Here is an 18,269-nt window from a genome sequence, read left to right as displayed (position 1 = left end):
GGCAGCCTCTGCCCCTCACCACTGATTGGCGGAGAGTGGGTGCCTTCACTCAATGTATGTCCCTACTGCAATTTTTGTTTTTTCATTTTTTGCTTGATTTCACAGGAAATTGTGGCCAATGCCAGATTTCCCAGCAATCATAGACAATGCTGTTTTTTGCAGTTTTCATGAAACTGATTTAGGTAGGTCCCTAGGTATAAGCTGTTGCAATGTAACTGTTACATCTGCACAATTCGGTAGCAATGCAGATGTAGCAAGAACTGCTGAAACTTTAACTCTGTTTCATTCAAGGTTAATTTTAGGGTACTTCAGCTCACTCACATCACTACAGGATCATGCAGATACAACAGTGACAACATAATAGCTGGTGTGTGTTCCTGAAAACAGTTCCCCCTCCCCTTTTTAAAACAGGTAAAAGGTACATTTGTCCATGCTCTAGGAGTAATAGGAGATAATCTGAGTAAATAATGGATGCCCCCTTGGTGGGATAATCTGAAATTAGAATGAACCAAGCCCTCAAACAAGCACATAAAGAACACTCCTTTGTTGTTAGGAAATTGATTACATGATCTAATAGGTATATTCCATCTTTAATTTCTACTGTTCTAGTGACCTGAACCCTCATTTGCAATCTTCAATATGAAAAATATCTTCATAATTTGTATTTATATAGAATGAATCTCATCAGTTTCGTTATATGGCTGCCATCCTTCGCCACTGCTTGTTAATCATGGGTCCTACTGAAGATAAAACGGAAGAGTTGCACAGGTTGGTAGAATTAAAGAACCAATATTTGTTTCAAGGATGACTGCTTTTATTTTGAACTAAATATTTCTTAATTATTAGCAAATTGGAATACCAAAATGAATATTATTACGTAATGAATATATTATTTTTGATTAGTGTTTTTTAGATTTGAAGAACACGTGGTAACTCAAGCAGATTGTCTGTCTGACATGTTGCTTTAACATTCCCATTGTTCGAAAATAGTTCAAAACACAATAAGTGAGCTCTATAACCATTGTTACGTTAAAATAGCAGTAGTAAACTGGAATATGCTAAAATGGAAACACCCATGTATTGAGGTTGAAATTGTTACTAGGAATTCTAGCTGCGTCACTGTTTGCAGTTACCTATTTGAAATAGTCTGAAATCTGTTTAAGTAATTAAAACTTTATATTGGCTTGTTAATTTGTAGTGCATACCTACATACCTACTATTACCATCTTTAAACTGCCTTTGGGTATGTCCAGACAAATGTGCATGTGCAGGGACACACATTTCCCATGGCATAAATAGCAGAGGCACATATTTGTGTCCTAGTTTTTGCCCCAGGGCATGCCTCTGCATGTGCAGTCAGATGTAGGGCAAATTATACTGGGGTAGGGGAGGCTGGGGCCAGCACCTGTGCCTCCTGGGCCAGCAGCACTGCTGATCTGGCCACACAGAGCCTGGCCAGCAGCTAGAGCATGACTTTACACTGCCAAGCTCAGTTTCTGGTGGCGTGTGTACCATGCCACTTTATTCAGCAGTGATGATTTTTTTTTTTCCACATCAGGATCTCCTGGTCTCAAATTTTGGTGCTAATTAGCAGTGTGGCGAATGAGTGTACATGCACTGCGTATGGTTTGCAGTGCTTCAAAGAACTTTGAGGCACCGCAAACCACGCATGCACACTTATCTGGATGCAGCCCTTGTGTTCAGTTCTTCCCATTCCATGCCAGAATGTTACTTTTGATCTTGTTAGGACTCTGTTGTATAAGATTTTTTTTCTGTGCTGTAAATGCTGCAGGTTTAGGGTTCTAATGATAATGATGAGAGAGGAGTGATTGGTTACAACTGTATGTAATTAACTGGTCTTTACCTTTAAAAAAAAACAACCCAGGAAATTATGCGCACGGTGTGTTGTTTAAAATAAACCCCCAAAAACATGATGTAGGTTGTGAAGTCAGGCAATTGAAAGTTGAGAAATGTCATAGTTGAGGTTTCCTGAAGAACCTTCATTCTTTCCATCTGTTTCATGCGTATGATGACAAAGGTGTTTAATAATACAGTTGCCTACTATTTTTCCTCTGGATGCCTGCCTCAGAAAATGAACACAAGAGGGGACAATATTAAGGTTACACAGATAACTGTAAATCTGGACTTTCCTTATTTTTGTGTCTTTGACCATACAGTCTACAGAATATTTTTTAATATACTGTTTTTCATGTGTAATATGGATTGTAGGACAATGCCAAAATGAGAAGGCTCTGGTCCAGAGGGATGCACCTCATAAGACCCAAAGGACCTGAATGTCTTATTACTGGGTGGGTACAGATGTTACACTTAATGTGCTTTCAAGCGCACAGAAAGTGCCTTGCAGCCATAGCAGAACAGATGTTCGTGGAACATAAAGCACATTAAAAACGGTGGATCCCGCTCTAAGTTTAACTCTGGATGAATGTGTACTAACCTAAAGCGCTTTCTGTTAGAGTGCTTTATTGAATGTCTGTGCCAGGTCACATGAAGGGTTAACTTAGAACATGATCACCACCATTCCAGGCAGCATGACACAGGGCTGTGCTCTAGCTTTGGGCAGAGATCCTGTGCTCTGCCCGAGCGACTGCCAGGCCACCCCCTTCCGCCTTTGACCTGAGTCAGTGGCAGCCTCTGATCCCAACCCTGCATGCACCCTGGTGGGGGGAGGGAGGGTTGGGGTGGCCACGCTGGCCCTGTAGTACACCACAGCCCAGAAGTGGGGAGGGGGAGGTTGCTGCAGGGAAGGAGTCCAGTGTCTTACTCCCAGCAGCCACTCCAACTAGGCTGCAGTGTGCTGCTGCTTGGCCAGAGGAGGGGGGCTGCAGGGGAAGGGTCTCTGCCCTCCCCCCACACCTGCCTGGTTGGGGCTGCTACAGTGAAAGGGTCCTAGCCTGCCTCCCCCCCGACCCAACCAGTAAATTGTGGGGGGGCCCTTGCAGTCCTTGCACCATTTTCCCCCACTTTTCCCCCTCAGCCACTGCTGACAGTTGAAGGCTGGGGGCGGGGGGGCATGGCTGGGGAGAGGGCTGCTCTGGCAGCCTTCTGGAAGTGCCCACAGTGGTCAATGCAGGCAGGCTACAAGCAACAGTGAACATCTGTTCAGTTGGCTCCTGCTCTACTTTATTGCACTTTGTGAAAAGCATGGTAAGTTTGAGCACCTCTTCCAGGGGCTTTTTGAATGTCTGTACTTAGCAACTCTCTTCTAACATAAGCAGTAAATGCAACTGTTACATTCCAGATCTGGGTTTTCAGTAAAAACCAAATAAAATTTCTCTAGCTTCTATTAGTGCTGCTTAACCAGTAAAGCTGTAAAAAGAATGAGCTGGATTATTTCCTGGTTTGTGCATCATCAACAGCATTTACCTTCAGTAGACTCTCACTGTAATGTTTTTTAATTGCTAGAGGTGAAGTGTGAACCAGAGAGAACAGAGATAGATAGATGTAGATATAGTGTATGTGTATTATAGACATATATGTATATACACACACATATATAAAGCTCTGTTCATAGATATACATAGAGATATAGATCATTTATTTTCTTTTATTCTGTTTTTTTGGAGGTGGGGGCAGGTTCCAAGTGGAGCCTGTAGAGGGTGGCAATACCCAAAATAAAATAAAAATTATTTTTGAAGTGAAAAGTGGAGCTAACACCGTATGGCATCATGATGGCATAAATATGTTCCTTGGAATTGCTATTCAGAAGATTAAACTGTAACATTTTAAAATGCAGATCCAGTTTTCAACAGTGGGTGCTCCAAAAAGTTAATCCATATCCCCCATATCTGGATTCTTAGATTAGTCCTGTATGAGAAGATGCAGACTGTGAATATTCAAAATAAAATAGATGTATTTTATGCTAGGATCAAATATTGGATTGGACCCTGAAATTGGGTTTGCTCCCCAACTGTCACAGTAACCAAAATTAAATTTTTTTTCTTTTAATAAATAAGCAAAAGTTGTCAATAGAAAATATTTTAAACTAATTTAGTGCCTTCGTTGTTGTTACTATTGTGGTTCTGTCATGTCATTGTTTAACATTTGAATATGAACAGCTTAAATCAGTGCATATTGGAGCAAGTGCCATTTTTGCCCACTAACAAGGTTTTAATCAAGGCATTGAGCAGCTCTAAATAGTCCTTTGCTTTTGAATTTGCATATCAGGAGGGGGCTGGGAGCATGAGTGGGTGGATGTCATGTCCCAGTGATTAATGATCTCTAGGAAGCCGAAAAGACGAGAGTAATATACGCAGTATTTCTACCCCCTGGAGTAGGAATGCAAACACCATTGTGCAGATCTGTGCATAGTCACTGACTTCCTGGTAGCTAGAGAATTTCATACACTCCTTTACCACAAATAAAACTGTCAGTGAAGTGACAAAGATCAGAAACCCGGGCTTCGTTTATTGAAAAGAATAGCTCAGGCACAGTGATCCATAAAATTAATTTTGTAGGTGTTTGGGAACTTGGTTGTTTAATAAGAAACTAGTAAAAATAGGACTTTCTATGAAAAGGCTGAAGGCGCCAAATATTTGTTGAATTTAAATCTGTTTTGTTTTTCACTATTTGTGAGTTGTTAGGAACTGGATACTTCAAATAACTTAAAAAGAGATGCATTTGAAAGGAAGGAGAAAAGCTTCAGAACCAAACACAGTTTTTACTGATTGGTTGCTTAGAAAATGAACGAAGGATTGCAACAAATACACAATTGTTTACATACACACACAGTTTGCAACAAATATACAATTTCTAGTGTAAATTCATAACAGTATTGTGTGGTTAACTTATCTTAATAGAATGGAAAGCAAACACCCTTGTTTCACTAGGACCATATTAGAACCATAATATTAAGTGACATAAGAACTACAGGCAAGACTCTTTGAGTAGATGTGATATCTTTTATTAGACCAACTAAATAGTTGGGGGAAAGTGCTTTGCGAGCTTTGGGGCACAAGTAACCCTTCTTCAGGCTTAGGGATGCTCTGCTGCTGTTCTGAACTGCAGTGATGTTTGTCCATCGCTAGAGAAATATTTTGTTCATTTTAACATTAGAGAGGAACCTCTAAAAACTTGGTGACAATCTTTGCCTGAGGTTTGCAAATACTAATATTCTAGTGAGTAATAAAGTTGTTGGAAGTCTCTTCAAAGTGTACATGTGCAACCTGCAGTATTCTGCAATTCATCAACTCTGTTCTTGATAAATCACTTACAACATTGATAAACTCTAGCAAGGCATCAGCTGACAACTATAGGGGGAATGCAGTTATTTAACCCCTGCATGACATATAGTATCATATTAGGGAAGCATAAAGCCAGCTGAACTTTTTGTCGTTCTGTGATGAGAATGGTATTCACTGATGGCAACAGTTTTTATTCGCACGTTAAACCCAAACCTTGTGAAGCGCCAGCTGCATTACAAAAAGACCTAGAAGTGTCATTTAATTTTGAATTGAACAACTTTTAATTTCCCTTAATTGACATGTATTTAAAAAATGTAAAACAGGCTAGTACGTGAGACCCCACTGAGGATCTGCTTTAAAGCTCCATTGTATGGACTTTACTCATGTTTAAAACAACCTTCCCCAATGAGTTGTTTGCTCAAAGACAGCAAGGCTATGGGTAGAGTAAGTCTTTGCTCACTGTTAATTGGAGTTGAGCCCTAAGGTTTTCTGCAGCTATTCTAAAACTGTGTATTTAAAATTCAGGAGTTATTACTTGTTTTATTATTATTTTTTTGAAATAAAAAACAAACCCCTCCTTCAAAATGGACCATTCATTATAAGTAGAAGTACTCAAGATGCTGCATATATTTAGGAGGAAGCAACACTATGCATTTAAACTATTCTGCCACCGTGCCTGTGTAGCATGCAAGCAATGTAAAATTAAAACTTAAGTATTTGAAAAGAGGGGTAAAAAAGAAAAGTCTATGGGCAATGCAGTCAATGTGAGAGTTCCCCCTGCTGGTCTGCAGCCTTAGTTGCTGAAACACACGCTGAGCTCATACCTGCTGACATATGATATTAATGCAGCCAGATCAAGAAACCTGTATGGTGGCCTTTCTTGTTCTTAGAAACACAGGTGAAAATCACCTGTTGGGCAAGAACATGTAATCTTGTATGAAATGGCAAAGAATTAAAGTTATTTTAAAAACCTGTGGTTGTATGAGCAACTTAAAGGGCTCTGTTTATATTTTTGTTCCTTACACATCTGAGCCATGTTAGTAGTGTGCTATAAACATATATGCTACGATTTCCATGGGTGTTAGTACAGCATCAGAAATGCTGTTAGTATTGTAGTAATATTAACTACCTAATCATAACTTGTATACCTGTTCTTAAAGAATTCAAAAGATTATGTACCAAATGCTAATTTGAAGGACAATGCATGTTGGGTATGCCACATTCTGTGGGGTGAAAAAATTGTATTATTTAAATATTTGTTTTTAAGAATTCCAGGCTTCATTTTAAGAGAAGTCATTGAATGAGAGTAACAAGTTTTTAAAAATCTTTTGCAGCAATGCGGTCAACCTTTTGAGCAATGTTCCAGTTTCTTGCTTGGATGTTCTTATTAGTCCATCATCTGAAGAAGAAACAAATTTAAAATACAATGGTATGAATATGGATGCCATTCAAGTTTTACTGGATTTCATGGAGAAGAGAATAGACAAGGTATGGATGAAACCTAACGATTCTTGAGAAAAGAGACCTCTCATTCATTTAGAAGTAGAGACTGAGTCAAAATGCTAGATCTGTACACTTCTCCCTCCTCCAAAATCTTAAGCCTTCATGAAAAAGGATGATGCAAAATGAAGAAATCTGGCAGCTCAGTTTCATCCTGGAGTTTGAAAAGATCCTATAACTGTAGCTTATTTAACTTTATTCATGCATTTGGAATGCTATGCTAATACATTTTATTAGAAATGTCAGTTAAGAGAAACTGCTATTCAGAAATAAAACCTATATATAACTAATTATTTAATTAAGACAAACTACACTTTTAAGGTGGGAGTAACTCTTCTTTGTTATTTCAACAGTTTTACAAACTATGGAACTGACTGATTTCCAACTATTCTTTCTTATTATGTTGAACCAAGGTTCCATTAATACAGTTCATGTCTCTCGTTCCCAACCACTATTTTATTAAATTTTATTAACAAAGTTTTTATTTTTGTTAAAACTCTGAGAGGGTCTGCCTGTGTGTGAAAAACCAAGCTGAACAAACTGTTGGTCAGGGACTTTTTTCAGTGAACTCAATTCTGTACTTACAGTCTTGATTCAGTGTTCATTGAAGTCAAAGAAATTCAATTGTAGAATAGAATAATAAAACAGTAGGGCTGGAAGGGAATTCAGGAGGTCATGTAGTCTAACTCTCTGCTCCAAGGCAGGATTATCTCTGTCTAAAGCATACTAAGCATTTGCCTAAGCTGTTCTTAGGAACTTCTAGAGATAGAGAGTCTACAGCCTCTCGAGGCAGCCTTTTCCAGTAATGAACTGTCCTCATAATATGAAAGTTCTTCCTAATATCCAACATAAATTTCCCTGGCTGCAATGTAAAGCCACTGCTCCTTTTCCTGTCCTCTGCAGTCACAGAGAATAGTTTCTCACCAAGGCTGTCCGACTGGCAGCCCATGGGCTCATGTGCGCCATGAAGAGTTAAACTGTGGCACCTGAGCTCCCCATGGGCACTGCTCCCCTCCTTGCTCTGGCTGCTCCTACAGGCTCCCTTTGCTGTCTGTGGCTTTCACTTCCTGCCCCTACCTCAGCGGGTGGGGCAGGACAAGGTGTTATGCTTCAGCACAGCCTGCAGTGCTGTGGAGCCTGCAGCACAGTCCAGCAAGAGAGCCCACAACCAAGGCAGTGGAGGGGAAGCTGCCTGCCTGCCTGTTGCAGGAGGGTTGAGGGGAGATACCCACCCATGTAGTACTGGCAGAACTTGCTGCTGAGGAAGTGAGGAGGGGCTGCGGACGCTGCTGGGTTGGCCCTCCAGCTGCTAAGAAGTTAGACAGCCCTGGTCTATCTCTTTTATTACTATTCTTCAGGCATCTGAAGACTGTTATCAGATCCCCTCTCAGTCTTCTTTTCTTCAAACTAAATAATCTCAGTTCTTTCAGTCTTGTTTCCCAGACCAGTAATCCATTTTTGTCACGTGACTGGACTCTTTCTAATTTGTCTACATCTCTTGAAGTGTGGAGCCCAAAACTGGACACGTTGCTTCAGATGAGACCTTGCTAGCATTGAACAGAGCAGAATCACTTCCCTTGGCTTGACTTTTTTGTTTGCAACAAGAGCCTGTTGTTAGCTTATATTTACCTGACGGTCCATTATAACCCATGGTTCCTTTTCTGCACTATTGCTGTCTGGCCAGTCATTCCCCTCTCTGTATTCACATGTGATTGTTCCATTCCAAATAGAGGACTTTGTATTTGTTCTTATTGAATTTAATTTGATTGGTTTGGAACCATTTCTCCAGTTTATCATAGTCTTGCTGAATCGTAGCCCTTCCCTCCAGAGTTTTTGCAACTCCATCCAACTTGTCAGCTGCATATTTGTTAAGCATGCACTTAATCATATTCTCCAAATCATTAATGAAGGTATGAAAAAGAACCATGGAGAATCCCCTCCTCAATACTTCATCCCAATTAGACTTTGAATAATTGAGAACTGCTCTTTGAGCATGATGATTCAACTAGTTGTGTCCACCTTACAGTACTTTCATCCAGACTGTATTTCCTTTGGCTTATTAATAAGAATGTTGTTGGGGACCAGTTTCAGCTGCCTTCCTGAAGTCAAGGTATATCACTGTTTCCCCCGCCATCCTTAGAACCTATCACTTTGTTGTAGAAGGAAATCAGGTTAGTCAGGCATGGCTTGCTTTTGATAAGTTCATGTTGGTTTTTCCTGATCACTTTGTTCTCCTCCTGAAAGAAGACTGTAATGGAAGAACACAGCAGTGACTGAATAGACTAGCTTCAGGTATATATTGATTAAATTGAAACAGCTGGAATATACTGAGATGGAAATTTATTCCCGTTATTGTACTCAGAAGGGTAATTGTGCTTTTCTACTTGAAGGTTATATGTTAAATTAGCCCTACAAATTAATTGTTATAATGTTTGAAGGAAACTGAGACTATATACCAAAGCAAGTATCACCTACAAAGGTTGTAGAATTCCTGTCATTAGAAGTTTTTGAGTGTAAGTCAGACGAAGAGTTGGTTTTTATGCTTTAGACGGTGAAGTTTCTGCAACAGATTGTTCTAGATGACCTTGTGAGGTCTCTTCCTTCCCTATTATCTACAATTTCTATCTTATTCATCCATATCCAAGACTACTTTGAATTTAAGGCAACTCCCAATAATTAGATTCTACACATGGAAAATTATAAGTTTGTTACAAATTTTCTGTGTATAAAATCTAATTATTGGAAGGTCATCTTAAAAGTCTCTCCCCCACAGCTGTGGCAGGGAAAGCAGCAGTAGGAGAAGGACCAGACCCTTGCTTCTTGCCCCCTACCCTTTGTACTCCCTGCCTGCCGTCTTGCCACTTGCCCCCCACCACATGCCCCTTGGCCTCCTTTCCCCACTGTGCCTGTGCCTACCCTCCACTCCTTATCCTCCACCCCCTACTCTCCCTTGCTGCTTATCTACCTGCTCCCCACTCCTTCCACCTCCTCCCTCCCAGACACTGCTTACCCTTTGCTGTCTGCTCCAGGGCAAACAGTGGTTCCAGCCTCAGCCTGGCCAGGCAGAAGGAGCAGTAGTATGTCAGCCCAGCTGGGTTGGGGCTGGAGCCACAGCAGAAGGTAAGAAGGGGTGGTTGGTGCAGGCACTGGGTATGGATGCAGGCTGTATGGTCTCCCCCTTTGCTGTAAAAGTGGGTCTCCCCTCCCTTCTCACCATGTTTCAGAAGCCTTCCCCTCCTTTCCCATGGTGCAGTCTCTCCCATGCTCCCCTGGCAGAGAGCCTCCCTGGTGCTGCACAAGCCACCCCAGCCACAGTTGGCAGCTCAGCACCAGCTTTGGTTCTGCACTTGAGGCTGAAGCCAGAGCTGAGCTGCTACCTGCCCTGGCCAGTACTCAAATCTAAGATGAGGCTTTTTTTGTCCCCGTATTGTTTGGGGGAGGAGGAGAAGCAAAAATTAAAAGATGTATACTGTATGATGTATGAAAGAAGATCATTTCTGAGAAGAACCAGCTTTGTTTTAAATCACTTTTAAGTTAGTGTTCCAACAAGATGTGCACTGGAAGAGGACAAGGAGTCATTAGGGGCACTTTTGCATGTGCTCTGAGGGTGAAGAGGCAGTGCTTTAGTTAGAGCGGCGCCAAGAGTTGCTCTAATTAAAACACTGCAGCATCTCATGTATCAGTGCCCCTGCGTTTCAAAATGGTGATAGGGCGCTTGAACGAGCTTTAGTTCCACCGCCCCCCCACACTGTTTTGAAGTGCAGGGATGCTGATACACAAGACATGGGAGGCTGCTGGTGTGCGGTAATTGTCATGATCCAGCAAACTCAATTAATCGAACCTGCTCCAAGGCGCTGTAATTACAGCATGTCGGAGCAGCCTCCATGCTCATGTACAGGTACCCTAGGGCTGTAACAACTTATTTTTTCAAACAAACTGCCTTGCCAAAATTGTCTTAACTTGCATGCCACTGAAAGTTGAATCTGTTTTCTATAATGCTAGGCAGACTGGCTTCTAATTTCTACCAGGCTTCTGGCTAAGGAGTTTGAGTCTGAATTTCCTGGATATTTCTGTTTGATATTATGTTATTCATGATGTATTATGAATTGATGCATAGTATTCCTTGAGGTTGCTTAAAAGCTGTTGCCTTTCTCCCAAGAGTTGGCTATGTTGAAAGGATGAGCAAACTGACTGACTAGATTCTTGCTTACTAGCAAGAAAAGTTAACATTCTGCTTATTATAGGCTGAAGGACATCTTTCAGTATTGGCCATGCACCTGCTATATTCCTGGCATAATCACCTGTATATGCAATTGTAGGTGTCTAGCATTGAAAATCTTGTTCTTTGTTTTTTCCCCTATATGTAATGAAGAAGATTGTTGTTGTTCCTATTTTGGTGGTTAAGTATGGGATTTGATTGAAAGGGTTGTTATATTATAAAAGGAAAATATTTATTCTTATCTATGAATTATGAAATCTGATGTTTTATTCACGTTTTGGTTATTTTTTATTTGATTCCATTTTAGGGAACCAGTTACAGGGAGAGTCTCACCCCAGTTCTCAGTTTATTAACAGAGTGTTGCCGAGTTCACAGGAACATCAGGAAGTTCCTTAAAGCTCAGGTAAGATATTGATTTAGAAATCGTAATATAAAGCTAGTGGCAAAATCTTTCAGGCTTGTTCAGCTCTGTGGTTCTGATACTTTAATATTGTATTCCCCCCTCCCCACTTCCTTCCCCCATATACACACAAATTCTTTATTTTGGGAACATTTAAATGAAAAGGAGGTCTTATTTTAAGATGCTTTTTCTGGCTGCTTTTGTCCAATTCAAACCTATGTTAATTTGTGATTTATCACTTATTCTGCTGTTCTTGCTCTCTCTCTCTGGCACCCACATTAAAAGAGTGTTACTCAAGTTTGAGTCAGGCCCTAAAACTTGGAGTGCTAGAATTCAGGTAGACCTTTAAGGCCAAACTTGATTGGACAGGCTGAGGACTTGCAAACAGTCACTATACAACCTTGATTTGTCCCTAAACAATCCACCCTGTGCAGTCTAAGAGGTAGGGATCCTATGGGAAAACTAGGGTACATCCCTATGATGCAAGGTAGGACTATGTTGAACACTATATCCATGCCATGTTTGGTAGCTCCTGAACTGGAAGCAGGATTAGCTGCGTTAATGTATTTGCTGTGAGCATACCAATAAGCGCTGCTAAGAGTTGCACTCTTCTACATCCAGTCTCCTTGCCAAGCTAGTTGGTTTCTTTGTCTGAGCTGCTCATCCAGTCTGCCCCTCAATCCTAGCCTTTGCCCCAGGTGCCTTGTTTAATCTTGTTCTATTAAGTTGCCCTGGCTCCCTATTGCCAGCCATTCCTGGTTTCTGTCTCCCCACAGCTTCCTTAATTCTAGTTTCCTGAGACTTGGTCCTAATTTCCTCCCTTTTGTCCCTAATCAGTCTTGCTTTTCTCTCCTCTGCATTCTAAGCTGATGCTTCCCTCTTCCATGTTGTGGGTAGGTATCACTGAGAACATATAAGAGACAAGTTCCCAGCTGTTTGTACTGGTCCAAAATAGCTATTATAAGAAAGTCCAGCTTTGCGTCTGTGGCCTTGGGCTGATTGGATCATGGGCTGATGCACGTACGGTCCAGTCATACAAGATGCTGAGAGAGACCCAAGTGCTCAGTGGGTGCATTTACATGAGATCCTTAACTGCACAATAGCATAGTTTACTGCAAAGTAAACATGTACGTGTACACATGCACCTGTTTACTACTCAGTAAACCTTGCTAATCATGAGTCAATTTGCTATCTGCAAATTTACATTCGATTAGTAATTGCACCGTAACACTCATGTAGACACCTGACTGGGAGCAAATCCATTCTCAGTCAGCCATCCACCAGGGACTATGTCCCTGTGCCCCAGTAGCAGGAAGCTCCAAGTCCCTCCACTCCGAGAACATGATTGAGGGGATGGGAGATCCCACTCTGCAGTTGCAGGACCAGTGCTGGGAGATAAGGAACTCTTGGCACTGGCCCTATGGTCACGGAGCTGGCACTGAGAGATAAGGATCTCCCAGCACTGGCCCCATGACTATGGAGCTGTCACTGGGAGATAAGGTCTCCCAGTCTGAGCCCTATGAGTTCAGGCTGGGAGAAGAAGCACCCCAGCCTGCTCCCCACCCAGGTCTGCACTGGCAGAACTTAATGGGGAACGAGCTCCCTAACCTGTTTCCCACCCAGCTCTGTGCTCATAGAGCTGAGCAGGGAACAGGCTCCCCAGTTTCTGCCCCACATGTAAGGTGGGGGCTGAGAACTGTCCTGGTTGAGGGCAGGTCCCAGCCCTGTGCTGTGATTGGGTGACCAAGGCACAGGACTTGGAAAGAGCTGCAGGGGTGGGGTAGGTCCCAGCCCCCTGCCCCATTCTGCCAGCAGGGCAGCTAGCAATGAGCTAACTGCTAGCTGCCCAACCAGTGGATTGGGGCAGGGTGTTGGGACCTGCCCCTCCCCTGCAGCTCTTTCCAAGTCTCCTGCCCTTGATCAAGGAGCCAGGGACAGGAGCTCCTTGCTGCTGGGACAGGGGGACATTGTCCCCACCCCAGCAGCAAGCAGCCCTTAAGGGTAGGATGTAATGTCCCAGCTGCAGCCAGGAGATGGCTGTCTCCTAGCCCACTGCTCCCTGCCAGGCCCTGGCATAGCACCCAGTGGGAGCCTAGAGCTCCTCCTGGTGGCAGCAGGGGCCCATTGCAAGGCCCCAGGAAGTGGGAGCAGTTTGCAGCCATTAGCAGCAAATCTACTCCCACTTCTCTGCATATGTAGATGCCTGCCTGGGAGCATTTACTCAGGAGTAAACTGATCCCGGATCAAGTGCATGTGTAGACAAGTCCAGTGTGGCCAGAACTCTCAGATTTTAGCTGGTGAAATTTACAAAGTACTTTATTGCGTGTGCAGAAACTGAATTTTCCAAGGCTTTAAATTGAGCTGCAAAGGGTTAAATGATTTGGCAGAACATTTTGTTGGGGGGGGAATATCAGCTTGATGCAGACAGTCAACACGTAACCTCTCAACCCCAAATGGTTGAAGTTTGCCAATAATATAAGCCGTTTTAAAAGAATGTTATAATGGGAAGTTGAGAGCAGCCTTAATTTAAAAAAACAAAAAAACAAATGCATCATCATTGTCAACTATAATAAGTCAAAGAGGTACTTTTAAAAATCCATGATTAAGAAGTGCAAATTTCCATAGACTTTCACTGTCATCTGTATGTCCCATCTGAAACTTCAAGTGAGGAATAAGAGCAGAGCCAAATGATATCTCGAAAATAAAGACTCCATCTTTATGCATGTGTATCACTGAGAATAAAATTTGAGAAAATAGTACAAACAAGCAGTATGTTTATTGGAGATAAGTAGAATTATCTGTAAAGTATTTCAGAGGAACTTAAATGTATCTGTTTACCAGGCAACTCCTTTTAAGGAGGTTTTTTTTTCAAATTTGCAGAAATTCATTTTGAGATATATCTGATAGCAAAGCTGTTGACTAAAATTCTGGTTTGGGTTTGAATTTTTCAAAGTGTATTAAGTCTTCTGTATAACCAACTGACCACTCTAATGATGTAGTAGCTTACTTGAGTTCAATTTTCTTTATGTTTATGCCAACTGAAGCAGGAAGATAGATGATAATGCTCTTGGTGCAGGTTATTAATCAATAGATATCTGGAGTATCTATTATTTGCATTAGAAAAAAGAGAAGATAGCCTAAAAGACAGTCAAGGATAAAGATCAGAGAACAGGATCCAAGGTATATCCTGGCTGGAGTTCATGGGAACTTTACGGAGGATTGAAGGAAGTCAGTGCAGCTGGCTGTGCTCTTTTTACCTTTGGAAGTTCTGCTTTATATTGTAGCCAGCCTACTTATCTAATCGCTGCTTTTCTGGGTTGAGATTTAAGCTGATTGTACTTGCTCTCTTGGGAAATAACTAATAACCTTTCCTTCCTGTTCACTTTGCTAGTTGCTGTCAAGAACGAATTGCTGTGTCATTTTCTCCTTTTCATCTTTCTAGGTATTGCCTCCATTAAGAGATGTAACAAATCGTCCTGAAGTTGGCACTACAGTAAGAAACAAACTTGTGCGCCTTATGACACATGTCGACCTTGGAGTAAAGCAACTAGCAGCAGAATTTCTTTTTGTCCTTTGTAAAGAGAGAGGTATAAATCCAGAGTGCTTTATTTTTTCCCTTTTCCTTTTATCCCAGGAAGTCCTTAGAAAGATAGTCCCTGTCTCTGCAACTGTTACAGTTGCTGATGTGACCATTAGTTTAAAAACTGCTAAAATAATGCCTCTGGCTTTGATAATGTTTAGGTTGAATAGAATTGAAGCAGCTCACTGAATGAGTAGCTATTCAGTGACTGGAAAAGAGTGGCAAACTGACCAAATATGAAATGATTTGATGAACTCTCACAGTTTTTGTCAGTGGTTTGACCAATAGATGTTGGAAAGCTGTTTTGATCCTTTGGAGTGTGCATGTGGGACGAAATTTAAAAGGCCCAACAGTAAAAGCTGCACTAACAATACTTGAGCAGCTGTGGCTACAGTTTCCAAATGGAGCCAAAGGAAGTTCAGCAAACAAACCTTGTTTGACTTTCAGTGGGAGGTTCATTCCCAACTTTTAGGCACCTTTAAAAATTCTAACCTTCATTCTTCATCAGTTTGTATGCGGCATTTGAATCTTGGAAGTCCTTTTACCAGTGTTAATCTAACCATCAGGGCCCAGTTAGAAAGCAAATTGTTCTCTTATTTCTATTGATGAGGAAACCTAAATACATAACCATCGGATAGCTGATGTGTGGCAACTGTTCATGTGTCTATACCTCCTGGTAACCAAAGATAAAACAGTTAAGCTTAGCCTTACCACACCACAGAGGGGTGTCAGTGTCAGAACCAGCATTTTGAATTTTTGGATTCCTGGCTTCCTTGCTTTTCTGCTGGACTGTACCTTCCTCTCCAGGGTTAGGATATGGATGTCTCCAGGGTTAAGGTATGGATAGGTAATCAAATTAAGTAAGTTGGATAGGGAGGTCTTGCAATGGAACAGCTAACTGCAGTAACTGTTCATGTGCCCACAATGATTGAAACAGCATGGATAAGTTACACTATTTTAGCTTTCGCCAACCAGGGCTTAGCTGTATGAACATCAGAACTACTATTTGCTGGGTCAAACCATAGGTCCATCTTTCTCAGTATCCTATGTCACACAGTGGCAGGGTGGATGCTGAAAGGGAGAGTGACCTGGGTAGGACCAGGATTTCTTCCACTGTTCCTCTCTCACTTTCAGCTTTCAGCATCTAAGGTCTAGGAAGTTCTGATTCAGAAGCTGTACCTCTAACTCTTGCGCTCAATAGCTATTGATACAGCTTTCTGCCCAGGAGGTGTCCAATCCCTTTTTGAATATGGCTAAACTTTCAGCTTCCACAACATCTGGTGGCAATGAGTTCCGCACTCTAATTAGAAAAAGAACTTATTTTTGTTAGTTTTACACTTACTGCCTATTAGTTTAATTTTGTGACCCCCTAGTTATGGGTGCATCAGCTTTTGGTGGTAAGCCCATTAACTTATTGTAATTTGATTGTAGGTCTACACTCTAAGAGTACATATTTTACCACTGACAGCACCATATTGACAGACAACCTGAATGTGCTATCTTTTATGACTTATTAAAAACAAAATAATCAAAACTGGAAGGTTTGATCAAAGTGAATAAATAAATTCCACTTCTAGCTTTAAACAAATGTTCAGATATTATGTAGAGTAGACTCATCACCATATAAATCACTTTTTTAAAAGCTTGGCTCAAATATAACACAAACATTGAACCTTATGATTTCAGGAAATTCTTGCTGAGCGAATATCTGTGTCTCTCTTTGCAGTTGACAGCCTATTAAAGTATACGGGATATGGTAATGCAGCAGGACTGCTGGCAGCAAGAGGCCTTTTAGCTGGAGGAAGAGGGGATCACTGGTACTCGGATGATGAAGATACAGACACTGAAGAGTACAAATCTGCAAAACCAAAGTATAGTACTACTTGTTTTTCAGTAGCTTGCCTCCTTTTTGCCTTTTGTTGAGGATCTGTATCATAACTTTTAGCTTTGGAGTTGTGTATGTGCTCAACTAGCATATTGTTTTCCATAGTTGCTATGAGGGTTTATCATTGTGATATAGTTTTTGTTGCATTCAAATGTAACCTTTTTTTTTTTTTTTTTTTTTTTTTTTTTGGAAGCTGCCTCCATGATCTTGATTGCAACTAATTTGATAAGTGGTTGAGGAATTACCTGTTCCAGGCTGGGCTGTTTCTGATTAGCCAGTGTTAGATGTGTGGTGGGGTGCATTTCAGTGGACTTCGAAGCACTGCAAGTGCCCACAGCAGAATTTGACCAGGGTTCACTTGTATTCTAGCTTTGCTTGAAGATATTAAGGAAGTGTCTACATAACACAGTGCAGTGCCACGTGCCACGTAAGCTAGCTTGGCTACTGGCTAACACTACATGACAGCAATGTGGTGCTGCTGTGGGATAATTAGGCCTAGTGAGAATTGCTGCACAGATCTAGCTCAGGTATCTCTATGCCATTACCTTGTGCCATAACACCATTCCCTTAATTTTCTTGATGGCTAAAAAGCATAAATATGTGCAGAATTATTTGGGGGAGGGGGAGGGGGTCCAGACTTACATGTGTTGAAGAATGTGTAGATTCAGCCTCTTCTGAACTTTTTGTAACATTATCTTGAGTTCACAAGGTTACAGCAGCAAAACGTTCACATTTTACCACTAAGAGGAAGAAAGGTGGAAGATTTCCATCGCATGTTTTTGAAGCCTTTTTTGTCATGTTCCTCTTCCTCTTTTTGAAGAAGTTGACTTGCTTTCTCTCTGCCTAATTTAATTGTCTATAAATAGAATTTAACTGTAAGGTGTCAATATTTGATTAATCTAAGATTAATGTTCCACCCTGGTCATGTGAAAAGGGCTCTCAAGTGTGATCTTCCTCAACTATCTTTAATGAATATCATTATTGCTCATTATTTAATCATTTGAAATGTGAATCAGCTCTGAAAAGTTGTATTCTTAACAACTGAATTGTGGATTCCTTTGCATCTAACCTTCTTATCCAGTTGGCTCACAGTGAACACGTAAACTGTCACAATTGTGGGTTTGATATTTGATCTCGATTAAAATGGATTCAGTAAAAAAACAATGCGAGAAGAAAATGAAAAAGTGAAAAGGCAACTTTTAAAGTATCTCAGCAAATGTGTTTTTTTATTAGAGGATAAAAGGCACCGTCAGAAGTGGTCAGTATGTTTCAGAAGTAATAGCTCCAGAACTTTCACTGCATATGCCACCCCTGAATGGAAATCTTCTCTTGCGTCTTGACTCATATGCTTAACAAGAGCTAGTGGGGCTTAAATGTTTGAGTATTTAATGAGATAATACAATAATCACTTGAATGCCTACAAAATGAATATAAACCAAGACAGATAAAAGCTAGTTACAATCCTGCCAAAAGGAGTTAAACAA

At 41.1% G+C, this 18,269-nt stretch overlaps 1 protein-coding gene across 1 annotated transcript in view; it reads left to right on the top strand.

Annotated features, from left to right (window-relative positions):
* Nucleotides 1-18,269, top strand: part of RIC8B (RIC8 guanine nucleotide exchange factor B) — a 54,612-nt gene that overhangs the window by 25,941 nt on the left and 10,402 nt on the right. Inside the window, exons 4-8 of the mRNA XM_090043159.1 lie at nucleotides 674-768; nucleotides 6,536-6,689; nucleotides 11,228-11,323; nucleotides 14,763-14,907; nucleotides 16,627-16,771. Coding sequence (XP_089899285.1) covers nucleotides 674-768; nucleotides 6,536-6,689; nucleotides 11,228-11,323; nucleotides 14,763-14,907; nucleotides 16,627-16,771 — 635 coding nt within the window. The remainder of the gene's footprint in view (nucleotides 1-673; nucleotides 769-6,535; nucleotides 6,690-11,227; nucleotides 11,324-14,762; nucleotides 14,908-16,626; nucleotides 16,772-18,269) is intronic.

The sequence above is a fragment of the Crocodylus siamensis genome, chromosome 4 (genome assembly GCF_052110815.1).
Source record: "Crocodylus siamensis isolate JL-2025a chromosome 4, ASM5211081v1, whole genome shotgun sequence".
Lineage (NCBI taxonomy): Eukaryota > Metazoa > Chordata > Crocodylia > Crocodylidae > Crocodylus > Crocodylus siamensis.
This window is presented reverse-complemented; position numbering and strand designations above follow the sequence as displayed.